The sequence below is a fragment of the Volvox carteri genome (assembly GCF_000143455.1).
Source record: "Volvox carteri f. nagariensis unplaced genomic scaffold VOLCAscaffold_5, whole genome shotgun sequence".
NCBI lineage: Eukaryota > Viridiplantae > Chlorophyta > Chlorophyceae > Chlamydomonadales > Volvocaceae > Volvox > Volvox carteri.
In genome coordinates this window covers 109,981-137,175 of record NW_003307548.1, presented here as the reverse complement: position 1 = coordinate 137,175, position 27,195 = coordinate 109,981, and the positions used below count along the sequence as shown (strand labels likewise).

Here is a 27,195-nt window from a genome sequence, read left to right as displayed (position 1 = left end):
GTTGTTTGCTTGGGTTGCTATTCGCTCTTTCAGCATGTCTTCCCCTGCTACTGATCATGATGCACCGCAATGGTGTTTTCATTGTAGCCGTTATGAAGTTGATTTATGTCCTATAGCCTTCATGGCTTGCTGTACGGTTGCGTTCGAGGTGCCGGATAGGACAGGGTGAGGTGGAGCCGGGGCTGCCAAGGGCCTTACACTACTGCAGTACTGCTGCTCTCGGAGCACCGGGACCGCGTGTGCGTCGAAGCGCGGAATAGCGCCACACGGCGCGGTCAAAGCGCACGCAGCGCTCTCCAGCGCGGCCACACCGGCACGGCCGGAAGGACTGACACACAGCACTAGACGACTAAACGCAGCATTAATGTCTGCGTCCACTTGACACCCGCCCCGAGGGCAAACCTGAAGCGTCAGCGACGCACAAACCGCACTCTGGCCAGCGGGGTTGGTCAGGCAAAATTCCTAGTGCGCAGCGATACTCTAAAGGCGCTGTGGCCGTGTGGTGATCCCTGTACAGTGGTGCGTCTGGCGTTCCGAGTTGGCTGCCCAATCACCAGGTCTCCATCTGGACCGAGCCTGCCGCTTGTAAACGAGGGACACTGAGGGCGGGCGGGAGGGAAGTGAGAGCAACAATAAGCTCCAATAGTGTAGGCAGAATGCCGGAACTATGGAGCTGTCAGCTGAGGTAACAAATTCGAATTTTAGCAAGCCGTACGGCTGCCGTACATAACTTAGCTTTGAGGCTATACTCGCATCGCTCCTGCCGCATCTAAGCTACAAGTGATTGTCGCGTGTTTGGAGCCCTGACATTGGAAACGTCGCCAATACCAGCTTCAGGTTTTGGAACGTTCCTACTATGCTAGTAATTGTGTTGAATGTGTTGACACGGTGTAAGCTTTCTGTTTCCAACCAGTGACATGGCGTGCAGCAGCTGCGGCCCTTTAAGAGCTTCACGAAGACAGGTCTCAAAAAATGGGAAACAAGCACACGGAAAAACTGTACTGTTGTCCCCTGCGGACCCTGGTCCTATACGGTGCAAACAACAGTTTGCAGGACAAGGACGCCACTCTTGCGGCTCTTGGAGCCTTGCACAGCGACATCAGCCCGGCCCGGCTGGAGGCAGCACGTGCGGTGGAGATCAGGCTGCGACAGCGGCAACAGGTGGAGGAAGAGGGGCCCCAGCAGCAGCCACCAACACCGGCAGCAACACTGCCAGACTGCGCATAAGTGATGGCTATGATCATCGGGCGCCTGGGGGAACACCTCCCCGGGCCAACGGACACTGTGCCGCTCAGCCGCCTGACGGTCAGTCAAGCGACACAGCTACAGAACGGGCCCGCTAACGAACGTCGGATATGCCTGATGACCGACTTCATGCGTGGTTCCCTGAACATGCACCTAACCCGGGTGCCCACTCAGCCATGGGGTTGTGGGAGCTATGGGGGCGCCGCCGGCTGACCCTGCCCACCGCGGCTGCACCACTTCTGGTAATGCCCAGTCACGCGAGTCGTACGGGAACAGATCGACAGGCACCTGCCACGCTCGCAGACAACAATAGGGGCCACCACCACCCGGCAGCAGCTCTGGCTCACCCAAGCGCCACCCGGGTGTGCGCATGCACCCTGGGATGTGATTGCCTTAGCGGCGCTATCCGCCATGGAATCCGTCGGGTGCTGCCTCCGAGCGGCAACCCGGCGACAGGGGCGGGAGGGGGCAACAGCGGCGGCAGGACAACAGCAGTAGCGGCGACAGCAGCAGCAACAGCAACAGGTAAAGGCCATGGTGGGGCAGCCCCAGCAGCAGAGGTCCCGCCAGCGGGCCATTACAGACTTCTTCGCCCCGGCAGGAGGTGCAGTGAAGCAAGAGGGACCCACCCTAAACGCCCCAGCAGATGATGGGCCAACGCAGGAAGGGGGGCCTGGAGGGGGCGAGGCGGCGGCAACAGCAGCAATGGTGGGCAGAGCAGGAGCTTCACCGCTGGCCCGTGCACGCGCCCGGGCGGTGGCAGATATCTGGGCATGCCTCGCTCGTTCACGGCGCTGGAGAACCCCCGACATGGCTGGGACAAAGTCAGGCCGCAGCACCCCATCCTGGCGGTCGTGGAGGAGCGGGTGCGATGTTCAGCACCGGTGGAAATCACGGCCTAAAGTAGCCGTGCTAGCGTCGGGGCAGGGGCTTTTTTGGCGGGAAGCAGGGAGAGTGCGGGAGAGGGGGAGAGAGTCAGGGGTAGGACATGGTGGGAAGGGCGAGGTGGCGAGGAGAGCAGGGAGGCTCTGAGTAGGTGGAGGGCGAGAGGGCGGGGTCCTGGCCTAGGGTTGCGTGGTCTAGCGGGGGAAGAGGCGGAGCTGGGCTGTGTGTGTCCGTGTATGTGTGTGTGTGTGTGTGTGTGTGCCTTTCTCCCCGGAGCTGGGTCCCGTCCACGAGAGGGGAGTATGTTTTGTGCTGTCTGGCGGTTGGGTAGGGGCGGCGTAGGCGGCTTGTGGGAATGGGGAGGGATGGGGAAAGCGCTGGAAGAGAAGGGGATGAAGAGGGAGAGTAGGTGACACTGGGCCATGGGCAGAGGGGGAGGGTTCTCAGCGTGGTAGGCGGGAGCAGGCAGCGTCTGTGAGCAGTGCCTTTTTCAGGCTTTATAGAGGGGCGCCGCGCTGGCTTGTCATCCCTCCCGTGGCAATAGGTCTTTTTGCTTTGTCTTGCGCTGGGCTGCGTCCGGGAGCCCGCAACTCACAGGAGGAGACTGGGCCAGCCCACCTGGCGGCTTTTTGTGCCACGCTTGTGGACGAGGCGGCGAAACCGAAAACGGTGCCATGTTTTGAGTCGGCTGGGGCATGCTGGGTGGGGCTGGATGAGCTGCAGAGGTTGCCGTTACGCCATGCAAGGGTTCCCTGCACCGGGTCCCCTCATTTCGCTGCGGCGAAATCCTGTAAGCCGTTGGAGCTGCCTGCGGATCTTTGCCACATCTTCACGGATGTTGAGTTCCAGCCACTCTGACATATTGCGCAGAGCTTCTTCGGAGGGGCTGAAGCTGCATACGGCGGATTGCTACGTCCGCGATTTTGAAGCGGCTATGGCGTATGTCATGCAACTTGGTGGGCCCTTTATTGGTAACCGTCCGGATTGCTTGGGTTTTGTGTTTCAGGATCTTATTTGGTCCATTAGGTGCGTCGAGATTTCTGTAGATATCGTATACTCGGCGCGAAGGATGCGAACGTGTTGTATTTTGTTCTCATAAATCTTTTGCGCACGGTACCAAAGCACAGGAGTTCGCACGCATGGCCCCTTTGCATCTGTCGAGCTAGTGCAGTGGACAGTGGTAATGTCAATGGATCTCATGGACATAACGCTTGCTTTGTGCGACGGACAAAACAGCCGGCGCTGTGGGTATAGTTGTGGCGGACGTGATTGACGCGATTGTGTAGCTACAAAGGAGATACAGCTGCTGGAAGCACTTGGGGAAATGTCGAGCCACGAGTCACTGATCTGCCCCTTGTGTGCATCAGACGCTGTAACGGTTTGTAGTACGCGATAATGAGCCTGTGTCCTTGCCAAGGAGGATTTTGTAAGTTGCTGTTATGTCAAGCTGTCTACCAGTGAGACTGCGAGAGTTTGAGGGCTTGAATCCTGCGTTGAGCACTTTATCCAGGGCCCGGGTCATTTTGTATTACATTATATTTAATTGCTGAAATGCAGCTACGAAGCATAAGCTTGAAAATGGATGTGCTTTAGTCTTACCCAGTTTGAGTCCGTTGGATCCAGGACCATACAATTCGTCTGTTTCCTCGAGTTCCTTCGCAACATCTGCACCCGTCCAGCTTCCGTCGCCAGGATATTCAATCGTCACTATCTAGACGGCAGTGTCTCCTTACAAGTGGCCATAGCTGCTTGGAGGTCTTTTTCATGTTTTTTAGCGCGCAATATACCCTACCTTTACAGAGCCCTGTTGAGCTGTTCTAGCACCATCTTTAACGACCTAAGTCTGCAGACGTGATATTTCATGGTTCTTGGCTTTGGGCGGGGCCCTGAGCGGTTCCCATCTGCGAAGGAACAAACTCCAGGACCTGGTGGGTCAATACCTTCCGATGTACAGTCACGCAGTCCTAATAATAACTGTTTCATTGACGGGATCGTTCGCGAAACGTTTGGAACAGGTGCCTACGATCCGAAGGACCTCGAGACGAAATTGCCGCCTAAGAGTGGCTTCCTTACGGGCGAGCGTTTCTCATCCCAGGAACTTGAGCAAGGTACCTGCTAGGCATACTGGCCAATATTCTTGGTTTGCTAGGACCTGAATCAAGACTTTTCACAGGGAACATTGACACACGCCCGGAGCCATCCCCTCCTAGGGAGAGAAAGCCTGTTAATCCTGGGAATGATAGAAGCTACTCTTGGGCAACACAGAGAATTCATGAGCTTAACAAAGATCTTGAAGCGGCAAACAAACGTGTCAAGGTAAGGGGACCTGTCCGTCGTTCAATATAGCCGACAGATGTAGTATGAATCGGTGTCGCACCCCAATTTACGCTGGTGTGACCAGTATCGGTACTGGTGTTACCGTGGGTGTAACCATGTTCGTTACTTGCAGCCTTCCTTGGTGCGTGTTAAGGGGTCTACTATGTGGCCTGTACGCGTGGATGTCCGGGGTTAATTGGACGCACATGTGAATGCAAGGCCGTCCCCACACATGCAGGAACTGGATAAGCTCCTTAAGGAGAGAGCCGAGAAGCTAGACAAAGCGAAGAAGGACCTCGTCGCGTCTGCTGAACAAAATGATCAAGTTCAGGTTGGTTGGATCCTGCTCAGGTGGACTGTCACTTGGGCCTCCATATCATTCGACATGCGCGTTTGCTGTGCTCAAACACCGCGTTGTCGCTGCCACAGAAAACCCTGCTCGCGAAGGAGCAGGAACTTGAACTCATTAGGAGCGAGCTCACGGCGGCCAAGGAGCAGTTGGTCCTGGTTTCGGCGCAGGAGGCCAAGGCCAGCAAATCGGCGCAAGCAGGGGCAGCGCGTGTAGAGCAGCTCCTTTTGGAGTTACAGAAGGTGCGCATGTTTAGTAGAGCTCTGCAGGTGATTGGTTTCGAGGGAAACGCTCTTTATAACACGCTTGCGCGCAGGCTGGAGAGTCTCGCAAACGGCTGGAACAGGAACACATCGAACTGCAGAAGGATGTGGAAGGAAACCGCCAAGAAGCCGGTAAGTTGGTTGGTTTCGGAGTTACCTTTGGGGCCGCGATAGGCTGTGTTTGCATAAGCATCGTTCCCTTCCGCGATTCCGTGCACGGGGAACGGGGAATCAACGTGCTGCCATCTGATTGAATGCTGCATTTCATTTTGAAGTACATTGTGTTACAGTGGTAGTATAGTAGTAGTCACCGTGATGCTAAACATTATGCGCATACTCATGCGCGGTGTCCTGTTAATTCCCTTCTGGATGACTTAGGGAGGGCGCTGGCTGAGCTTTCCGCGCTCAAACAACAGCTTGAAGGCGCACGCAGTGAGAGGAACGTTCTCATCGAGCGCGTCGGTTCCCTAGACCAGCAATGCCGGCGGCTGGAGACCGAGCTTGCCAACGAAGTAGCACAGCGGGCGCAGGCTGAGAGTCGGTTGGCGTCCGCAGAGAGCTCTTTGTCTGCAGCGCGCGCCGAGCTGCAGCAAACCCTCACCGCATTATCGGCGGCGAGAATGGAAGCGGATCGCAGCAGCGTCCATGCGCAGCACCTCCTGGGGGAATTGGCAGCGGCCAAAGCGGATGCATCATTCTGCAGCCAGCAGCTCAGCGATCTGCGGTCGAATTTGGCAGCTGCACAGCAGCACAACGAGGTGCTTTCGTCACAGATCCGAACGAAGGAGGCGTCCCTAGAGGCCCATAGTGCTCAACTCGCTACCCACATGTCCGAAGTAGTCGAGTTGCGACTGAACGTAAGTAACCTTTGCGCAGATCTGGAAGCAGCACAGGACGGCGTGAGGCAGCGCGATGCGGCCATCGCCAGCATCACGGCCAGGAACAACGAACTGGAGCGTCAGGTCAGTGACAAGGAGGTCGAGTTAAGTCGACTGAGCACGCAGCTGCAGCAGCGCGGCGCAGAGCTAGAGGCTGCAGCGGCGCGTGAACAGGCGCTTACAGCATTGAATATGCAGCTGGAGGAGTCCTTGAGCTCCAAGGCTATGCAATGTGAGCAGCAAACGGCAATGGCCTTGACACAGCAACAGCAGCTTGACAGCGTCCAGGCAGACCTGGCTGTAAAATTGGAGGCTATCGCAACTGCAACAGCTAAGCTGAACTCAGCGCACGAGGTCGTCAGCTTGCAGAAGCAGGACCTAGAGGAGCAGGCAGCCAAGTTGATGGGCCTTGAGAGCGAGCTGGAAGCGCTATCAGCGGCGGCGCAAGATCAGGTGAAGGCGCTGAACGAGCGTGCTGCAACCATAGAGCAACTGCAGGAGCTGTTGCATCGTCAAAACGAGGAGGTCGCACACGTCAAGGCTGAGCTAACTTCTGCGCACATTGCGCTCTGTAGCCGCGCTGAAGAAGTCACGCAGCTGACCTGCACGTTATCGGAGCGCGACGCGGCGATGTCCTCCCTGCAGTCTGAAGTAACAGAGTTACAAGCGGGCATTGCCGTACGCGCTGCTGAAGTCGCGCAGCTGACGCACACGTTGGCGGAGCGCAATGCGGCGATCTCATCCCTGCAGTCACACATGGAAGAGCTAAAAGCGGACGTTGCCGTTCGCGGCGACCAAATCGGGCAGTTAACATGCGATTTGGCGGAACGCGATGCAGCGATTTCAGTCTTGCGGTTGAATGTGGCGGAGCTAAAGGCAGACGTTGACGTGCGCAGTGATCAGGTCAAACAGCTGACAAACTCATTGGCAGAACGTGGCGCGGTGGTCTCCTCCCTGCAGTCACGGGTGGCAGAGTTAGAGGGGGATATTGACATACGCGATGATCGAGTCACGCAGCTGGCAAGCACATTGTTGGAGCGCGACACAGCGGTCTCCTCTCTGCAGTCACAAAATTCAGAGTTAAAGGCGGACGTTGCGGCGCGCGATGATCAAGTCGGTGTCATAACGTCGAAAATGCAAGAGTTACAGGCGCATATCAGTCATCTTGAAGGAGAGCTTGCTGTCCGTGACGCAGCAGTCGCTTCAGTTAACGACGAGCTTGGAAGTGCTAGAACGGAGCTGCAGGACCGGGAAAACCGTATTGCAGAGCTCATGGCGGAGGCGGAGACAGCTGCGGACGCGATAAGGGCTCTTCAGTGCACAGTTATGGAGTTGGGGGCTTGCAAAACCCAGCTCCAGAAAGACCTTTATCTGCAACGTGAGATCTGCTCGGGACTGTCCGCTGAGCTAGCCACAGCCAAGTCAGATCTGGCGGGCTGTGCAGCAATGGAGGAGGCACTTCGTTCAAAGCTAGCAACCGTGGAGCAGCTGCTGGCGTGCACGGAAGCCGCGAAGCAGCAGATCGAGGAGCAGCGCATCCAGTTAAATGGAGAGTTAGATGCCGCGCGCGATGCTTACGCTTGCCTATCCAGGACCAATGAGGTGCTTGCCCAGGGCGAGGCGGCATTGCGACTGGAGCTGCAGGAGCAGCAGGATGTACATGCGCGCGAGGGCTTCGCCTTACGCGGGAAGTTGACGGACTTGCAGGGCGAGTTGACGGCCAAGCTGACAGTAGCACAGCAAGGGGTAAGTACTAAGGTGGTTTCAGGCTGTGTATAGATCAGCTTACCTACCGATGGTACCACTGCTGGGTTTAATAAGATACCTGTTTGCCTCGTACTAGACCCTTGATAGTTGTTCACTAAATATCTTTGTCGTTTGAACTCGTAGGCACGGAAGCTGGAAGCCCAGCTGCAAGAGGCGAACGCGGTTTCTGAGAAGCAGGCTGCGGAACTAACGCAAACGCGAGCCGACCTTGCATCCCGCATATCCAAGGTCGAACAGCTGCAGTACGCGGTCAGGGACATGGAACAGAAGGCGGCGGAGCATGAAGCTGCAAGGGCAAAGCTTGAGGTGATGCTCTTGTCCTCACAGCAAGACCTATCAAGCAGCATCGTACGGTGCACCGCCCTTGAGGACAAAATTGCACAGCTGGACGCTATGCTTGCGGAGGTGTCGCAGCAGCGGACGAGTGCACAGGCGGCGCTCGAACAGCTACGGGCGGAGAGGCTGGAGTTGATGGCCAGGGCTAAGGCGGATAGTGATAAGGTGCGGGCTTGTAGAGAAAGAAGCGGCTGCAGATGCTCAACTCGGAATGGTTCTTGTATACCACAAAATTCATGTCGACCCTATTAGTGAGGGTGCTTGCCTGACATGAATGGCGTTTGTAGCTGCCGTCCATAGCTGTCATTTCCTGCCCAAAAGGTGACCCTCCCCGATCCGCCGTGACAGGCAAGCGCGCGGGTTTCAGAGCTGGAGGAGGAGCTCGCGTATTCTCGCAACGCTGCCGCCGGTCTCGGTGTTGAGCTCGCGCAGTTGGTTACGGACCTGCAAGCGCACGAACAGGATATTAAGGTAGGATGCAGCTAGTAGACGCGTAAAATCAGAGATTTTGGATATCAGGAGTCCTTAGGACAGGTTACAGATCCTGGGCCGTCATGTCCATGTCTCTTGTTCATACCACTACAAACGGGGACCTTGTTTATGTTTTGCGCAGGAGCTAAAATTGGCCAAGCACGAGACCTCGGCGGCTCTATCCGCCGCAACTGCCGAGCGCGCCGACTTACATCTGCAGCTGGAGGATATGCACCGCCGTATGATTGAAATGCAGGTTGTGTGTTGAATGCCCTCTGCATACGCTTGATTGTCCTGCTGCGGCTCCAACCGTAATGTTGTTATTGCAGGCAACGTTGGCCGCTACACGGGCGCGCGGTGCCCAGCTGGAGGCGGAGACGGAGTCTCTGCAGGCGCTGGTTGAATCCGCACAGCTTGAGGCGCATCAAGCTCGCGACGAGATGTTCACAATGTCCGCGGACTTGGACAAGGTGCATTGTGGAATGCCTGTCCCTACACAAGCGCACCTCGCTTTGCGGGAACGCCAATTAATTTTACTGAAGCATGCATGCCCACCTAGCGGTGGTTGAAATTGTGCTGACCCCTAATGGGCGCTTGTTTGCAGGCCCAGGAACAAATTCGCACGTTCCAAATGCAAGAGAATGAGATGGAGAGTCTTCGCCACGAGCTAGAGGGAATGTTCATGCGCCTTCGGGACACCGAGGCGCGCAACGAGGCGCTTCAGAACCAGGCAAGCTGGCGGCCGACTGTGCTAGAGAGTGCCTATCTCATGGTGCTCAATATTAAGGAAATTTTAGGCTTGGGAGCACTTTTCCTACAGTGACGGACACTGTACCATTTTGCCTTTCTGCCCTGTAATTTCAAACACCTTTTTTGAAAGCATATCCATGACGCATCTAGGCGCTGTTCCTCTATGCCAATCCTTCTTTAATTAACCATACGCCGCCATGCATGGCACCACCTTGCAGGTCGTGGTGATGGAGGGCCGGGTCGCGTCTATGACTCCAATCTGCTCCAGGGCCAAACTCGACGACCAGGTGAACGCAAACCTACGTGAAGGCAGGTTGATTGTCGCGGTGCACACCTTCCCATGCGTTCTTTGTCGGCTTCGGCTGGAGTAGCTTCAAATAACCGCTGCCTGACCTGCTTGGTGGTGGACTTCATGCTCCTTGTCAGGTGCGCGCGTTAAGCGAGGCGCTCGAGAAGAGTCATTTGAGGAGCAATGAGCTGGAGGATCATGTCCGCCGCAACGTACTCCTGGAGACCACCGCTGCTCTTGAGCTGCGACGCCTTACGGACGAAAACGAGCACCTCGTGACTCGCATGGCGAAGCTAGAGGACGATTTGAAGTAAGGGCATCCAGAATATGCCTGCCTCACTTCAGGTGTCCGGGTGCAATCGTGATTAAATTCACTGCATTCTGTACAGGCGTATCATGCAGTCCACAGTAAGGGTAACTGTGCTAATTGATGTCGCGCGCTCAGGTGTTGGCATGGCGGAGAAGACAGCACCGATTAAAGTTGCACAGGCTTGTGGCTTGACCTAAATTGGCATCTTGATTCTTCCAACATGCTTCGCTTACACTGGTATCGGGTTAATGATTTTAAGCCATCCTGGTCTGGCTAACAGGGAGCAAGCCGCCCTGGGCCACAACAACCATAAGCAGAAGATCCAGTACCACTTACGTCTCAAGCAGGAGCTGGAGGAGCTCCGCCACGAATGCACAATTCTACTCCGCGACAAGTTCCAGCTGGAACAGTGTATCAGGTGTGAGGGCTCAAATGAGGGTTTGTTGTTTGCAAAAGGGTATGCCATGCCAAGCAACATGTGTAGCCTAAGACCAACTATATGACCCCAATTGACCTGGTGAGACGCGTGCCAACTGCTCGCAAGCTTTTAACCGGTACACGCCTGTATGAATTCCATCCGTACTACACTTTGCGGCCTCAGGTACCTGGCAGTCCAGGTGGGCATGGGTCCCAGCGACAGGCGGCAAACCTTGGCCACGGCGGAGCGCAAAGCAATTGAGAAGGTACATCTGCTACCTTGTTGTTGCCTTAGTATGCGCAATTGAACTGCCTTGACTAATTGGCTTCCCAAACGGGATGCTGCAGGTGCTGCCAGCCTGTTTGACGTGCAACGCGATGTACAGCACGCCACTCAGCCAGCGCGCCATGCGTCTTAGCGCGCGCGGCAAGAACAATGAACAGGGCACGGTGTATGCTGGGGGCAAGGTGCGTCATGAAATTTAATTCTGGCTTCTGAGCGGTGAAGTTTAAAATCAATTACCTTGCTAGTTTTTCCAATACCAACAGCTCTCGTTGTGTAACCCTGAATCCTCGCATCTTCAGGAAACGTTTGAGGAGGGTATTAACGAGGCGCAGAGGAAATTCCTGAGCGTGGCAACCAACTTACGGAATGAGTTCCAGGTACAGCGGCATGTGTGTGACTTCCCATATGCCTGCCCTCATTTGGTCTCTCCTTCAGATACAGCTGTGTAAAGTGGGTCATCGGTTAGTGATTTGAAGGCCTGTCAGTCACATGCTGCGCTTTTGTCCTTCCCTTCCCCGCAGTTTGCTGCGGCGGTAGCGGCAGTTGCTGCCTCCTCCCCGCACACTGATAACTCGGCTGAGAGCATGGGCTCCGAGGTTGCTAAAATGTCTTGTGGTACTACCCGTCCTGACACATGCGGCTCTCCTGATGGCAAGGCCGCGCGTGACCCGGCTGCGGCTCAGTTCGTCGGGACGCCAATTGCCACCATTCGCGGCGCTGGCACTCCCGCAAGCGGTGAGATTATGACTTCATAGGGGAAGTAAGCGGAAAATTGCGACGACAATCACCTAAGTTTGCCTGCATCGCTGCGGTTTATCAGTGAGCCGTGTGTGCCGACCTTTGACAGGTTCTACCCAAGGAGTCGTGAACTGCACAGGCCCACAAAGCCTTGCCAAGCTTGAGGAGCGCATTAAGCAACGGATTTCGGACGTCTGTGCGCCAGCCACCTCGCGCAACGTGGCGGGGCCTTCCTCCGCCAGTATGGCGCTAGACGTGCCTGGCCCGACGCCGGCTGTCGTATCGACTGTGCAGCGTGGCGCGTTGAACGGGAACAGGGACCAGGATAAGGAGAGGGGCCGGGACAAAGAGACGAGCGGCGGTGCGGGTCCCTCAGGCAACAATGGCGGAGTCTTTGGAAGCAACGGAGCAGCCGTGGGCTGTAACGGCGGAGCCCGTGAACGTGTGCCACGCCCATCGATGGCTCCGGGAGATGTAGCGGCCGGCAACCGCGTGGGCGTACAGAATCGCCGCCTGACCACGGCTGTCGTGGGCGTAAGGACATCATTCAAGGGCTGAATGTGCGCCATATGCACAAACCGCATCTCTGCAGGTTGAAAGCTGTGTTACTGAAAGCTGGTAGGACGAACGTGTTCATGGAGCAAGGGGCTGTTTAGTGAATGGGCGCAACTGTGCTTCACTCGCGTAAGCAGGCATGCACAAACGTATATGTATCATACGTCACGGGGTGGTTTTCCGCATAATATTCTTCGTCGCTCTGGCGAGGTGATCCATTCGGGGATAATTTGAGTGGCAAGTAAAATTGCTTACAAAATTGCGAGGTGAATGGCATGCGCGCTAAGTCGAAATGCTTTGGTTAGGCAGTCGGGCCATGTTCATACTGTGCACAGATATCTCCGCCAGGGCCGTCGCTGCCCTCTCATCTCTGTGCCTGTAAGATATCGTGGTAGGAAATGTCTATTTATTACCACATCTCCGCACAAATGCCGCCCTTGTCCACTGCCGACATGGAGAAATGACCAATCGCTGACAGCTCGTGCACATAAGCCAAACGCATCTCTCTGCAAATATGCCTCACTACCATGCAACGGCTCTGTATAAATAGCAGCTCTTATGTACGTCCTCATTCATTCTCCCGTCAATTAAGATCTCTGACGGCTCCGTAGCCATGCCATCAATGCAACACTTGCATAAAACCCTATTAGCCGCATTGGAACAGACAACCGAAGAGATCAACTGCGCCTGCTCTGACTGGAAAAATAGCTTTGGTGATTCGATTATCAAGGCCTGGCTTGCTGCACGCGCCGCGACTTGATTCGATTATCTCTGCTGTCCGCCCTGGCCGCAAACCGCCGACCTCAGAGGCGTCCAAGGCCCACACCTAGGCCGTCGTCATCACCATTGCCGCCATCCGCCTCATCGGGTGAGGGTAGCGGGACTGCCCACAGTTGAGGCGAATGGCCCACTGCATGTTGGAAACTACAAATGCGGGAGAAGGGGACGGCAACGACCATCAGCTACTGCTCAATGTAATTGGCGAATTTGCTCCGAAGAACTTCAGACCACGGAGCGAGCCGAATGGCAACAACTTATTGCCCTACCGGCGCATCTGCAAGTTCCCGGCATAATAATCCAGTTGTACACGGCTTTGCAACTGCACACTGCACGGCTATATGTCGTTTCATTGCCCCTTCTAAATTCATCGGCGCTCACTCCATACAGTAAGCCCTCCTCGTTTCCTCGAAGGCCTCACTTACTCCACACGGATCCTCACCCAAAATGCGGCACCGGGTTGTAGTAGGTATCCATGTGCTCCACCGTGTCCCAGTGCTCGCCGCTGGTGCTGTTGCCCCACTTGCGCACACGGCCGTCGCCGTAATGCTCCTCATTCCACCAGCGGTTGTACCGCGACCCGCAGCTGCTGCTGCTGCTCCAAACCTGCACGTTGAAATCGCTTATTGCCAGGACTGGACGCGGCAGAGAGCAAGCCGCGCCCAAGCCGCACAAAACCAAAATCAAACGGACAGTCTCCCTTCTCCAATGATGCGGCAAAAGTTGCTCATAAAGATAGCGCTTCTCAAGAGCAGCCATGGAATAACATGGCCGATCGCTGGCGCCTTACCTCTCCGTGTTTGGTGCCCGTGCCGTGGCCGAAAGTCTCCGTCCACTTGTCGCCCCACTGCTCCTGACCACCATCAGGAAGCAGCCTCTCCGCCCACTACGGCAAAATGGGCACCAGACCAAGACAGAATTAGGACACGATCAATTCGACCACGGATGTTCCACACCGCAACAACAAACAACACGTCGTGGCCTTCGCCACAGCGACTTCTGTCCACCTGACCCTGATCGCACCTTGTCCGTCCACTTCTGGCAGGCGCCCTTGCCGTCGTAGTCTTCACCCCACCGCTCATGCCACACGTTGCTGCCCGCCTTGGCCCACTTGTCTGCCCATTTGTGCACACGACCCGCCTCCTCGAAGCACTCGCCCCACTTCTCTTCCCACTCGTCCAAGTTCTCGTCGCGGGCCCACCTGCCGTGCAGAGAGCAAAAAGAGTCATTGTACCGTTAGCATGTTCCAAGCGGGTAAAGAGGCCAAACCGCACGCGAAGTCGCTGGGTCACCAGCAGGTGACCGGTCTCACCCCAGGCTTTCCCCGCCCCTCTCACTTGTGAGCTGTGCGCTCAATGACCAGGCGCAGGTTGGTGGGATGTGTGTACAGCACCTCCTTCCACTCCTCTACCCAGGCAGCGCCGCTCTCCGCAGTGCCCTTCTTGAACGCTCCTAACTCCCGAAGACCGTAGCGGTTGGAAGCCTGGCGGTGGGACCAACGGCCAGGGACGAAGCAGTGTTATGGAGGGCGCTGGCGCTGATAATCATCTGCACTTCCGCAATATCCGCTGAGTGTTACTGCGCTGGGCCCGTAGGATATCGACCTGACTTACAAGCAGGAACACACACACGGTCGCCCACCCCTCTTGCCCGGAGGCTGCTACGGGAGAAGTAATCTGTAATGGGGAACCATGCGCTTTCTCCTGGTTTTATATGCTTCATGGGCTGCTTCCCTTTCACGCCCGGTACGACGATGATGCCACGAAGTACGCCTTCCTACCTTCCCCCCAAGCCCCAGTCCCCACACCTGCCACCAGCACTCCTCCCACTGCACTTGCCCATCGCCCGTCACTCCGCGCAACACCTCCCACTTCTTTACGTAGCCATCGGGGCCTGTGTCCGTGCCGCTCAGCTTCTCAAACCTGACGAGGAGAGGGCGGTGCACATGACCAGGTCGGAGGAGGCCGCCGCGCGATTATCCGTTGAAATGCAGGGGGCCGCAACGAAGGAGGTGTTCGGGAATGAGAAACGAGGCACGATGGTGGGCGAGGCGAGATAGGGTACCGCAGGCATGCCGCCGGAGGCTCTCCTATGCAGCGTCACATCGGTTATACACGGCGACGTACACTCTTACACTCGCCCGATTACCACCATCCCCCTCTTCCGCAACGCCACAAGTACCGGCCCTCCCGCCCCCTCCTTCCGGCCCCCCTCTCAGTCGTTCACACCTCTGCACAACAGGAAATTCATAAATTCTCTCTAAATATAAACACATCCCTTGCAAACATTAGGCAGGAAACGCTTCGCAGCCTTTTCCTCTCGACATCCAACATCGGTTTGCCCCTTCCCTTCCCATTCCGTCCTTTCCCAGGGGCCCCGCCAGGGGCTACTCCAGCACAAAATGAAACCCACATCACCTGGTGCCATCAGCCAACCGGCCTGCGCCGTCCTGCAGCCGCCTGCCCAGTGCGCCACCCTGGACCACCTCCTCCTCAGACACTGCCACTGCTGCCGACACCGCCGCCTGCTGCTCATCCTGCGCCGCTACTGCCGCTGCGGTGCTCAGATCCAGATCGAGCCCCCTAGTGGGTGGCCGTACTGCCGATGTCAGATCCACAACGGACTGCAGGGGCGGCAGCACGGCAGAACGAGCCGCCGCCGCAAACTCGGACTCCTGGCGGACCAGTCAGAAGAAGAGTATCGTTTGGGGTGGTGGTGGTGGTGGGTGTCGTGGGAACGATGGGGAGGCTGAATGTAGCAGTGGGATGTGCGCGGGGCAGCTGTGTTGCGGGGGAGGAGGGAGGGAAGGACGGAGCAGGTCCCCTCCCTATAGCCCAGCCCAGCCCAGCCCAGCCCAGCCCAGCCCAACCCCAGCTCAGCCCATATCCCGCTCCGCACCTCGGACTTAAGCAGCAGCTCTGTGGGCATTGACAAGTCCACCTCAGCAAAGGCCAGCGGGGCCCAGGCAGCCAGGGGCCGACGGCTCGGAGCAGCGGGCTGAAGCTGGGGCTGCGGGGGCACCTGCGGGGAGCGCGAGGGCGAGGAGGCAGCGGGAGCCCGGCTGGCCCCAATGGAAGCTCCCGGGCCGCCCGACGGCTGGGAGTTGCTGCTCTGCGCTCCCTGACCCGTGGGTCGCGATGCTCCTCGGCCACCTGCGGCGGGATTCCAAGGGAATGTCGAGCAGGGCAGTGTGAGTTGGGCTCAAACGCAGTTTGCGAGGTCGGTCAGTGCACAGGAGCGCGCGTAGCGGGCCAGCTAAGCACATGGTCATGGACTAGTCCAAGGGCAATATCCCAATTCATCAACTCATCAATCAAACAATGAAGGGGAGGGGCGGACAGGAGGGATCTGTTGAGGCGCACGAGCAATCACCTGCTCTGCCACACAGCCCACCTGGGGGGCTTCTGGAGGAGCTTGCGGCGGATGGGGGCGAAGAAGAGGGCGAGGGGGCGGCTGCGGAGGATGGTGAGGCGGCGGAGGCGGAGGCGGAGGGGCGGTAGGTGGAGGTGGAGGTCGGGGTGGTGGTGGCGGTGGTGTGGAAGAATGCCTGGGCCCATGCAGGTCGCTCCTGCGGCGTATCCCCGGTATTTGCTGTGGAGACTGCAGCCGACTGGTCGCCGGCGCTGCTGTTGCCACCGCCGATGGCGGCGGCGTCGCGTCCAGGGCTAGCGGCATCGAACCGGCCCGCGGAGCCGCTCTCCAGCGTCCTTTGCAGCGCCTGGCGCGTAAGGGTCGCCTCACGCTCCGAAACCTGTATCCGGGGACCACAACAGGGATGGGATGGGTCGTTGGACGGGTTCCATTCGTTTGGGTCGCATCGGGTCGGGATTGGGGTTGGAAGGCACCAGGAGACGCGAGGACGCGAGGGCGCACACGGTGGGCTGTTTGCCACCCGGTGAAAGACGTCCTAAGCACTGACGAACACTGCAAGGTATGCAGGAACGTATGCGGGACGAAACGGACTCCTGCCCGAGTTCCGGACTCCAAATCCGGGTGCGGCCGGTATATGTGCTATCGGGGTCCATTTCACCCGCGGAGCCAACTAGGAGCACTGAGGAGCACCGACAGCACTGAGGAGCCACATCGCTCTCGCCTCCCTTCACATCCCCACATCACCTCCGCACCTGCACGCTTCCCCCAAACAGCGCCCGGCTCAGCGGTGATGCGGGCCCCACTCCCGACCCCGGACCGGCATCCGCGGTCGCATCCGATGTCGACAAGATGGCCCCGCCCGGCGGCCTCAGAGTGCCTGGGAGGGTGGCAGTGCTGAGTGGCCCGGGCTGCTGCGGCTGCTGCTGTGCCGGGGGTTCACCCTCCGCGTCCTCGAGTACACTGCTGACTTCACGCAACACCCTCGCCTGCGCAGATGTACGGCGTTACGACACGGCATTAAATCACATATTGTAAACTGACCACACCGGACAGTTGCATTTGTGTCCCCTAACAGCGGATTTCCACGAAGGCAAGGGCCAATTTGATGGCAAGGGCCTTTTTTTGCCGTACAGGGAAAGGTGAGGATGAGATGAGGACAAGTTAGACGTGTTTGCTGGTGCGCGCAGCTTGTTTTGGTGCCGTGATGCTGCCCTGGAAGATGCCACAGTTCACAGCGCACCAGATGTGCGGGGCCGCTGCTGTGTTGTTAGGCTACCACTGCTTGGCCCCAGGCCATGTGAGTTACGTTGAAAAATATGGACGGCGTTGAAAATGTCGCGCGACCTGATACGACCGTCCTTGATTATACGACGGGCCCCTTGGGCAGCTGTGCGTTTCGCAATCAGCCCACGGTGCCGAATCCCCAATGCCGTACCGCACGGTCTATAAGCTCGTCCACCCGGCGTTCCGGCACCGCAGCTTGATCGATTAGACTCGGGAGCTCAGACTGCAAGTGCAGAGCAGCAGAATTGTGAGGCCTGGGTTGGATTTGGGGCCTGGATTGGGATTAACCGTTCCCTGCCACGTATGCCGTAATGCTGTGTTCGGAATTTCCGGCCCACCTCAAATGCTATGATGTCGTTAAGGGATAGTGGAGCACCTGTTGTAGATGTCCGCAATGCCTGTGGCTGCTTGGATAATGCTCCGCGGATTGCTCCACGAAGCACGAATACTATTGATGCATTGGTTCTTGGCTTTGCACTCCAGCTCCTATGGACAATTGACAAGGATTCAGGGAAGTGCAGCGAACTGAGGATGGTGCTATCAGGATGGGCAACGAACACTTCCATGGCGTTCCAAATCCTGCCTTCCATAGCTGTCCACTTAAAGATTGCAATCCGATTGCGATTGTTTGCTTTATGCCCGACTTGTCATGGAGCGCGTGCAAGGAAAGGGCATTGCAACTTGATTGGTCCCACCGTTCAATGCACTTCATTCCCAGTCTTTGAGGCGAAGATCGTAGCTCAAAATATTGTCTCCGAGAAAATAGCGAGCCCCACTAATGCGATCAAGGTACAGGAAGCTAGAATATGTACTCCATAAGCGCCAGCTCAATTTCCAGCAGGTAGATTGTGTAATATCCTGTTCACGAGATTTAGGACTTCAGTGAAACGCCTCTCAACTAGACAACGACTGCGCCATCGTACAAACCGACTTCGGAGTTCGGATGTCGAAGCCCGAAACCCTGCCGAAGTGCCAATCCTTGCACGTTGGATACATCCACTGATTCAATACATGATAAACTATACACCTAGCAAGCCAAAACAACTCCTTCCCTTGAATTTTGAATTAGAACAAGGAAATATCTCCCCCTGCCTGCTTGCATGCCCGAATAGAAAGGAAAAGAATAAGCGGAGCGAAATTTTCTTCTGGCTGCTTTCAAGGACAAGGGGAGGAGCTTTAAGGGGATTGCAATCCCTTAAAAGCAATTGCCACTTCTCCAACCTAGAAATTGAAGATTTACCACTGTCCCCAGAGCTGAGCCCTATTAGCAGGGCAGTTTCATCACCTCCAGGAGGCCCCAGGCAATCAAGCTATAAATTTGAAAGCGATGAGTCCGGCGCTGGAAAGCGATGGGTCTGGCGCTTTGCTGGTCTTGTTGCGGCGGATTGTTTTGAGGCTCGACGCACGATTAGGCTAACAGGGTTGCTCGCGTAAGCTAGTAAGCTTGTCTGGTGGTAAATAGGTAATGGAGGATGGCTCGCGCAAGCTACTTTAAGCTAACAAATCTGTTTGGAGGTTACCCCAGGTTACCCTGACCTTGCCACGGTCCACAGGGATTCAATGGTTACGCTCGGAAATCATACCGGCCATTTTAATTCCTTGACCAGTCAGGCATAAGTGCCACGAGTTTGCCCATGCTTGCCCCAAAACTGTATCTTTGGTGATTCCACCTGCGATTCCACCTTCAACGGTTAATCATGCATCCCACTGCGCGCACATGGACCCTGTAAGTGATTCGTGAAGGGTTTCTTGCAGGAACTGAAGTTGCAGCCCGTCCTCAATGCTAGCCATTGTGGCTTGCCGTGTTTAGTGATAAAAACTATGCTGCGGCGGCCCATGACTCAAAGCGAACACCATTTGGTGGTGCTGTGCCACAATCTCCCCCCATCACCACGGAAAAATATTCTAGAGTACATGCAGTGTTCCGCTTGGGAGGCAAACCTGCGGCCCCGGAATCTGATAAAGTGACCCAAGTTTAAGTCTGCGCTACACACCACGAGCACCAGTCCCATCCTCCACAGGCAACATTCTCTTAATTAGACTCTTCTACTTATGATTGCAAGAGTGGGTATGGAATGAAGCATAGTCTAATCCAGTCAGCAATCCAGGGAGCTCCGACGTCAGCAACCGCTCAGAATAACATACAAAATGCGACATGACAACACATAGGTCAACCAGCCCATTTTCCTACTGCCTGCACAGATTCAGCTATAGTTTACAAAGCTGTGAAGCAACAGTTTCCTGTTTTAACTTCGTAGCTTTTTTCGTCAGCCCTTTGTAGCTTTGGCGCCTGGTGTGCACGATCTCTCTAGGAATGGCTCTTTCATCGTCTTCATCGTTTGCTGGCCGCCATGTTTTCATGTGCATGGCGCAGGCGGTCGGCGGCTTCTCTGGTAAGGCTTACCCTCGTTTAGTGTGGTGCAAATTTCCCTTGGTTGCATGTTATACCCCCAATAGCATCATGCTTAGAAAAAAATATTTGTACTTATCCCTCCATCTGGTAGGAGTCGACAGTGCTGAGATGTTCAGCGACAGGGTTTCCGTGAACGCCGCAGCGCGTCGCGCGTCGCTCTCATGGTTAGCAGATTTTGTCACGGCCACTGGTTAAATTACATTTCTCGCCCTTCGTCTATTGTAGGGCGATTATTTGCAAGCATCGCAAATCAAGCGCCTCCCCCAAAGCGTCCTTCGTCGATTGTGGAGCCAACGTATACGTACATGCCACCCGGTTCAAGCATGCGCGAGCCTCTTTACTTCAGCATGTCGGATCCCGTTTATTTCGTGGACCCCAAGCCTGATTCACAAGCAGTCGCAGCAACGCAGGCTGCCGATGCCAAGCCTGCAGCGCCGAAAGACCCGGCTGCCCCGACGAGCCTCCGGAAATTTGACTTCTCGGCGATCTCTGGCAAGCATGACGATGATGGGCGACCGGTAGGTTGCGAAGGGTATTGGGGCTACTGTCGTTTCTCTGGAAGACACTTACCTACATGTGCGCGCTAGAGCTTTTTCTGAAGGAAAACGGCTTTTGGAGGGAAAGCTATGGTGTTCTTCGTGCCAGGCGTTTGGGCCTGCGCTTGTGTGTTACATGGTTGGGGGGTGCGTGACCCCATAACTGTAAAACTACCCATACGAGCCGAAGGCCCAAGGGCAATACTACATCGCCTAAAAGCCACGGAGAAAAGGAAACACCGCACACTTGCCCAGACTAGCGTCCAAAGGGGGTAACTGAGTTACGGTGAGCCCACATACGTTCCAACATCCTCGCCAGACGTGCTGGCTCCCACTTCATGGCCTCCAACATGCTCTGTTGATGATCGAATCCCTCTTCAGCACGAATATCATTATAGGCTGGGCATTCCAATAACACGTGTTTTTCATCCTCGGTTCGGCTATTAGTACCACAACAGCGGTAAAACCGCTGCCCCCTGGGGACATGGTACTTGCCTCTTTGTGCTGTGTTTGCCTCCAACATAAACGAAACTGCGTTAGCTTACGATGTGCTAAACGAGGAATGTGTAAAAGGCAAAAATGTATCTTGACAGGAGCAATCGAGATGACTGTACTATGTTATTTTGGTTCACGCTGCCTTGCATTCAGGTGAGCTATCGCATGGCGGACGACTTCGCACAGCAGGGTTACGTTGTGAACCCCAGCACGCACAGTATGCGCGAGCCCAAATACGTCTCGCTTTCGGAGCCAAAGTACACGGCAGCTGATAAGAAGTAGGCGTGCTTATCCTGACACGGTGGCCGGTAAAAATTGAGGGTTCCCAACATGCTGAGGTATTTGGGAATCAGTTCACCATGCGATTTTAACGTGAAAAGATGGCAGGTTTTGGCATTAGGAACAACAGCTGAGTGGTATATGGTGTGCTGCTGAAGCCTTGCTAGTGAGCTCTGGAGTGCTTCCCAGAATGATGCCACATTTTGGTTCCCCGGTCTGATATGGATGGGTTGTGTTTGCTTCCGCTTGTTTCTGTGACGTTGTGCGGGAGGCGGTAACTGTATGCAACTGCAATATCAGGTTGCGCACAGGGCTGTGGGGTGGCGCAGAGAGAGACGTGTTGCTTGTTGAACAGGGGCTTGTGCACTGGGGCTGAGTAAATTGTTGTCCCAGGTGTAAACCGATGATGGAAACTGTTGCGCGTAGATGTAGGTGTAGGTGTGTGCAGTGCACCTAAGGCTCCTATTTTGTACTATTATGAGTTAGCGCTGGTAACGTTATGCGTTTCTTGTACGCCGGGGTTGAATAGCTGTGATGTTTGTCACGTTGCGTACCTGTGGCGTAACTTGTGTGACCTGTGACCTGTGGCATCAACAGACGTGGTTGGTATCCCCGATGGATTATACCCCACCTACGGTGAATGGGACCGGTGTGTTCCCTGTAACGTTCTGAAAGTGTGTGTGTGTTTTGCTTCAGGAATTCCCTTTTACCCTACGAGCATGCACGTGCGGAGGCACCGCGAGGGCTACGCACCGCTAGATAAGGACTGATTGGGTCTGAAATCTCCTGAATTGCTGATTGTAGTGCAGTAGCTAGGAAGATTTTGGGGCTGGGCTGCACCGATTAATGCAGCAATTCAGGATATAGCTTACACTAACACAGGCGTGCAGCTGCACAGCGGCACAAGGCGCTCTGCGTCTACCTATAGCAGCAGCGAGCCGGCTGAGCTTCCGAGTAGTTTCCTTCTCGACCTGTCCGCTAGGTAGGACGCGAGGCCTGGATAACCAGCCAGGTCGGATGCGAGTCGCTTGGCAACAAGAACTATGTAATGACCTTGCCGGCCAGCATTAGGCTTATGCTATCATCCTGCACAGAAGATTTCATTGAGGGTTGTGACACGTGTTTTACGGCGGGGCTTCGAGCGTGGGCGCGGTCGTCACCTGCTACGGCTCCTACCTGGCCTACCTGTGCATGGTTACAAACGATATGTGTGGTTCCAGACTTTCCGAGCGTACCAATGCAACTAGCAATATCCAGAACATTACGTTTTCTACGCACGAGAGCGGACGGCCAAGTGTGGGTTGCGTCGGCCAAGTCTGGCCAAGGTGCCCCGGTTTGGGGCCATATGCTACTTTCTCAATCAAAAAATAAACCTTCAATTTCACAGAAGGTTGTTAGCCATAGAGGTAGCATTATAAGTGAACTACCTCTCGCGCTGTTCGGGGAAAAAGTGCATTCTTGAGAATAAGCATACAAAAAGCTCCAAGTTATCTGACTAAAACTCCTGTCACTAAGGGCGTCACCTTAGCCACGGTTGCAGCGTCGTCGGAAATGAGGTGGAGTCACTTTGTACGGAATTGGACGTCATGCACGACGTCAGCAAGTGGGTGCTGTTACATTAATGCCACGCTCCAAAGCAGGATACACATTCATACATAAGGTATTATTTAATGCGCCATTTCTCATGCGAGCCACTCAAAGCAGGAAGCACTACACACTGCAAATGGGGAAGAATTAATCAACAGATAGAGTCTTGAGTTAACGCTGACGCCAACCAATTAGCGCCCTTGGCAATGCAACTGAAATTGTGAGACAGGCTGCGGTATAGTCTACAGTCCGCGGCACTGACGCTTCATTGCCCGTTGAAGCTGGGGCTTGGTGCAACGAAGGTGCGGCCGCACAGGGAATAGATAGGGACAATGCTCCATTTGTCTAGGAACATTCCTGTACCTATCGAGTTCGACTACAAGTGGGTTTCCTCGCACTCAGGTCATATATGCTGTTTGCGCAGGATGGTCGTTGTGTCCCTGGGCTGCACCGTATCGGTGCAAGAGACAACAGCGGCAATGCTTAAGCAGACCACACCTCGCGTTTCAGTAGCGCCACAGAAAGGCCATCGTAGGGCTAGCCTAGATGTGTCCACGCATGTGGCAACTGTGACGTCCACTCCGGAGGCACATGCCGCTCCAACACCAGCCCAACCATCTGTGGGCATCCCGGTGAACCTAGCGGGCAATACGCATTGGACGCCTGCGTGGACGAAAACTTTGCAGGTTTGATCGTGAGCGAAACAGCTAGCAAAGGTCTTTTGTGCCTGGAGCTTTCGGACGCCCTTAACCTCCGCTGCACGAGTTGCTAGACCATAGGGCTACTTTGTAAATGCCCAGCATATCGGATGACAATGGGCAGACGCCAACTTTGACTCTGATCAGCGTCCCCGACACGCTTGGAACGGTCTCCCTCATTTCTTTGCCTTATCGCAAGGAAGTCCGTATTTTTGGATGTTCAACACATCCCTCTAATGATTGATGTGCGCATGCGAATCCGTGCGCAGACCAAATTTTCAGCTGTGTGGGACAAATGGCAGAAGCTCTCTACACACTACAAGGTGCTGGCACCTAACTGGGTGGGACACACGCAGGAGATTTTTGATAATCAGTTCCAGCGCTTTCTGAGCAGCGTTGGGGCCGCGCCGGCCACCCGGGCTGGCGCAACTCAAGCTGACTTGCTCAGCACCTCCGCCTCAACAGCTGTCACGAGCCGACCCGCTAGCCTAACACCCTACCTCACGGTTGCCGACGACGTGGAAGTGTCGTTTGCAGCCATGCTATCTGATCTCTGCAACATGGCATACGAGGTGGACAAGCTTGACCGGGACCTCCTGGAGGCTCGTTACCAGCTTTCTTTGATTGCTACGTCCATCAGCTGTAGTAATACCTGTATGAGCACCCCCGGTGCTTCGGAATTAATGAGCGAAGCAGTTACAGGAGCCCCGGGCACAGAGGACCAGCAAGAGCAGCACGAGACACATGCGGACGGACGCGTGGCAACTATGTCAACAGCAACACTTCTGGATGGCATGTACGGCACTCAATTGGCGCCTAGTGTTGTCTCCTTCACAATGGGGGGCTCGCCTCAGCTGTCGCCGTCTATCTCCATGCTGCAGCTCACTTCGCCGGAGGCGGTGACTGCGGCCCTGACCAGCCAGGGCCACGGCGCCGCATTCGAGCATCCTGTATACGTTTCAACCCTGCACCAGGCGCTTACGTCGATGGGTTCCTACGATGATGACGGAGATATCTCCGACCTGGAGCATCGGGCCGCGATGGCTGCCCGCGGGCCGCGGGCGATGTTACTCGGAAGCAGTAGCACGGGCGTCACCATGGGGACCATGGGCACCCTGGACGAAATCTCAATGGCCATGATACAGCAGACCTTAGCAGCAGACGAGAAAACCGCTGACAATAGCGAAGGTGCCATCGCGCAATCGCCCACAATGGTGGGACTGCAGGCTGGCGGAATGTATGCTGCGCCTGTACATGCGCCATTCGGCGGCGCACCTTTGGCTGCGGGTGCAATGCTTGGCAGGGGTGGCGGGGAGTTTCGAGATGCGGTTGCGTCAGGCACGCTGTTCTGCGACGCAAGTTTGTGCGAGGACCGGGACTTTGTGGCTGGCCAATTTTATGGTTATAAGACGCAGCTTGTGGAACGCCGCACAAGTAGCGCTGCCGGCGAGGCAGCACCGGTGGCAGCAGTTGCCCAGAGTGGTGCCGCCGGAGGCCGTGCACTCCGTGAGGAACAGCTTGGAAGGCGCCGTGCTTCGTCATCCGGAGCCACGGCTGGGATGGGCGGTGTTGACGGAGATGGGCCAGTCGCGGTTAGTGGACCGCAAGAGGTGACGGATGTCCTCAACACCCTGGGCAATGAGGCGGTAGCAGGTGGCCCGCCGGTTGTGGTGGCTTGTAGCAAGGCGCCCCCTAGTGCCTGGTTCGCATGTGATGACAAGCAGAGGGGCATCCGCTACTTTGCTATCCAGGTTGGTGCCACAGAACGGTGGGAAAAGTAGGCTTAATTGCTAATCGGTTATAAGGGGAGGACGTCATGGCCTTGGTGCCACATATCCTTGCAGGGCAACACGTGTGTGCCGTTTTATGCAGTCCGTGGCGAACGACAATCAAGCGTCTGACAGGTTGGCCACCTTCCTCCGCTTGTATATGCAGGGCTCCACGTCCCTAGAGCACTGGCAGATTAACCTGCAATTTGAGCCCGTGGTTTTCGAGGACCCTAAATATGGTGAGTTTCCGATATGCATGTTAAGATGTGCCGTGTGTGCTTTGTTTATGCCCTGTTTTGGCGCTGCGCATCAATACATGGACAGTGCTATAAATTTGTTCCTTCGCTCTTCGGACTTACCAGGGACCCTGTCCTTGTGTGGCGCTCAGGTGTTCGTATCCATCGCGGCGTGTACGAGGCCGCTAAGGTGTTGTACGACGATTTGCTACCTCTTGTGCGACAGCACCTGGAGACATCTCCAAACGCCATGGTGTCCTTTGCGGGTGAGCGCATGGCCGTCATGGTGTCCTTCAGGGCTGCCTTTCGCGTGGGGTGCTAAGTGCACTGGTGATAACTATAGATATGGAGCATGGATCAGGTGTAGGCGCAGCTTCAGGCCTAATATCGCTTTGTTCACAGGATTGACTGCCTCAACATGCAGGTCACTCACTTGGCGGTAGCCTCGGAACGGTGCTGATGCTCCTATTTGTGTTGCGCGGCGTGCTCAAGCCGTCCAACATATCTCCTGTCTACACCTTTGGCGCACCGGCAGTCTTTTGCCAGGGCGCCGTTGCCGATGCGCCGCACGACCGTTGCCTAAAGTGCCACCTCAATTGTGAGTTGCGCCACGCGGCCACGGCCATGGGACCCTTGGCTGGCATCGCCGCCATGGCGGCGTCCATGGATCAGGTTCAGACGCTGCCGCTAGGCCTCATGGCGAGTCTAGGGCTCGCAGACGACAAGGTGGTCAACGTGATCATGCATAAGGATATTGTGCCCCGCGCCTTTGTGTGCGACTACACAATGGTGGCGGGCGTGCTGCAGCGCTGGTGGCCATCCTTCCGTGATCACCACTCCCTCCAAGATGACGCAGGGCCACACAAGAGCCTGTACAACTTCGTGGGCCGTATGGCAGTTCTGCGGCCATCTTCGGACCTGCCGTTCGTGAACGGTGAGTGTATTGACTAGCCCACCCGTGGGCATATGCCGCGCAGCAGGGATTGTGCCCTTGACAGGCTTGTCGCATTCCGGTTCGACACACGACCTGCCGTTACGCTTCTGCATCTTTGCCCCCTTTCCGTCGCTTGTGAGCAGGCCCGGCGGACGCCTCCCATCCTATGCTGCCAAACCATGCGGCGCTCTATCGAGTGGGCCTTCACGAGGAGCTGGTGCCCTCGGTCGACTACGCAGCTGCATCCATGACCTCCTGGGACGAGCTGCTGGTCGTGGGATTGTCAGCCATGGCCAGCGGGTGCCGCCGGCACCGGGCGGCTACCGCTGCTCGGCGTGCGGCCAAGCTCGAGCGCATGCAGGAGAGCGTGATGCAATTCATGAATCAGCCACACCCGCTCACGACGTTGTCTGACTACCAGGCGTACGGTCCACACGGCTTTGTAAGCCGCTTTCATAACCCAGGTGCGACTCCTGTTTCGTAGTGCAGAGTTTCGGCAGTCTGCCAGCAGTCAGCAGGTTGTGCGTCTAGGCGCTTTTCGCACCTCTCCCTACCTCTTGACACGTTAGCCATCTTTCCTGCCTTGCAGATAACTACACACGGGCTCTTCGCGCTTTGTCCGGTCGCTAGCCCGCATACCAGGCGTCCATTCATGGTCGCAATGTTAGATGCAGCGCAACGACACTCGGGTAGGAATAACTCTTATCAGCAATTAGGATCGGCGTGGGACCGGACGAAGAAATGGTATTTTTCCCAGGCCATGGGCTTCGCGCATCAGCTATCCGCATGGTCAGGCCATCCGACGAGTATGGTGAGTCGCATAAAAAAAGGCACGGGTTGGCCTATGGATGATATTCATGGACCATATGGCCGATACATACGCTGGACTGTGTCTGCTGCGTCGTGATGCTCATTTAATCCTGTGGTCTTTGCTGGCAGCCTTCTGTTTTCGGGTACGGC

General features: G+C 56.0%; 4 protein-coding genes across 4 annotated transcripts; 2 read left to right on the top strand and 2 right to left on the bottom strand.

Annotated features, from left to right (window-relative positions):
* Positions 1–90: 90 nt before the first annotated feature.
* VOLCADRAFT_87271 (uncharacterized protein) lies at positions 91–2,806 on the bottom strand (the record flags this gene model as incomplete). Its single annotated transcript, XM_002946999.1, has 5 exons — positions 91–402; positions 555–599; positions 1,593–1,677; positions 1,875–1,918; positions 2,726–2,806. The coding sequence occupies 5 exons, from the start codon at positions 2,804–2,806 to the stop codon at positions 91–93; spliced, it is 567 nt and encodes a 188-aa protein (XP_002947045.1).
* A 1,684-nt stretch (positions 2,807–4,490) lies between these two features.
* VOLCADRAFT_87270 (uncharacterized protein) lies at positions 4,491–11,858 on the top strand (the record flags this gene model as incomplete). The annotated part of the gene is made up of 17 exons (XM_002947130.1): positions 4,491–4,550; positions 4,685–4,777; positions 4,876–5,037; positions 5,112–5,190; positions 5,437–7,682; positions 7,827–8,204; positions 8,388–8,510; positions 8,840–8,980; positions 9,115–9,282; positions 9,479–9,547; positions 9,687–9,859; positions 10,140–10,277; positions 10,461–10,542; positions 10,625–10,744; positions 10,862–10,939; positions 11,084–11,297; positions 11,410–11,858. 17 exons carry the CDS (start codon positions 4,491–4,493, stop codon positions 11,856–11,858), a joined length of 4,773 nt encoding a protein of 1,590 aa, XP_002947176.1.
* Positions 11,859–12,091: 233 nt separating this feature from the next.
* VOLCADRAFT_103268 (uncharacterized protein) lies at positions 12,092–18,140 on the bottom strand. The gene is made up of 15 exons (XM_002946998.1): positions 17,984–18,140; positions 17,627–17,774; positions 17,440–17,511; positions 16,757–16,990; positions 16,244–16,383; positions 16,026–16,085; positions 15,727–15,784; positions 15,531–15,641; positions 15,050–15,306; positions 14,413–14,554; positions 13,970–14,115; positions 13,656–13,833; positions 13,423–13,518; positions 13,075–13,238; positions 12,092–12,779 (listed from the first exon to the last, which is right to left on the bottom strand). The coding sequence occupies exons 1-15, from the start codon at positions 17,998–18,000 to the stop codon at positions 12,659–12,661; spliced, it is 1,944 nt and encodes a 647-aa protein (XP_002947044.1). The 5' UTR covers positions 18,001–18,140; the 3' UTR covers positions 12,092–12,658.
* Positions 18,141–20,048: 1,908 nt separating this feature from the next.
* On the top strand, positions 20,049–26,865 carry VOLCADRAFT_87268 (uncharacterized protein; the record flags this gene model as incomplete). Its single annotated transcript, XM_002947129.1, has 9 exons — positions 20,049–20,219; positions 20,886–21,010; positions 23,208–23,292; positions 23,566–25,047; positions 25,232–25,304; positions 25,454–25,567; positions 25,726–26,235; positions 26,379–26,699; positions 26,825–26,865. The coding sequence occupies 9 exons, from the start codon at positions 20,049–20,051 to the stop codon at positions 26,863–26,865; spliced, it is 2,922 nt and encodes a 973-aa protein (XP_002947175.1).
* Positions 26,866–27,195: the final 330 nt, after the last annotated feature.

Excerpts from the sequence above, each read along its gene's own strand:
- VOLCADRAFT_103268 (XM_002946998.1), bottom strand. Across the intron at positions 16,384-16,756 it reads TGTTTGGGGGAAGCGTGCAG|GTTTCGGAGCGTGAGGCGAC; the intron begins GTGCGGAGGTGA and ends CCCCGGATACAG. Across the intron at positions 15,785-16,025 it reads CTCCTCCAGAAGCCCCCCAG|GTGGCCGAGGAGCATCGCGA; the intron begins GTGGGCTGTGTG and ends ATCCCGCCGCAG.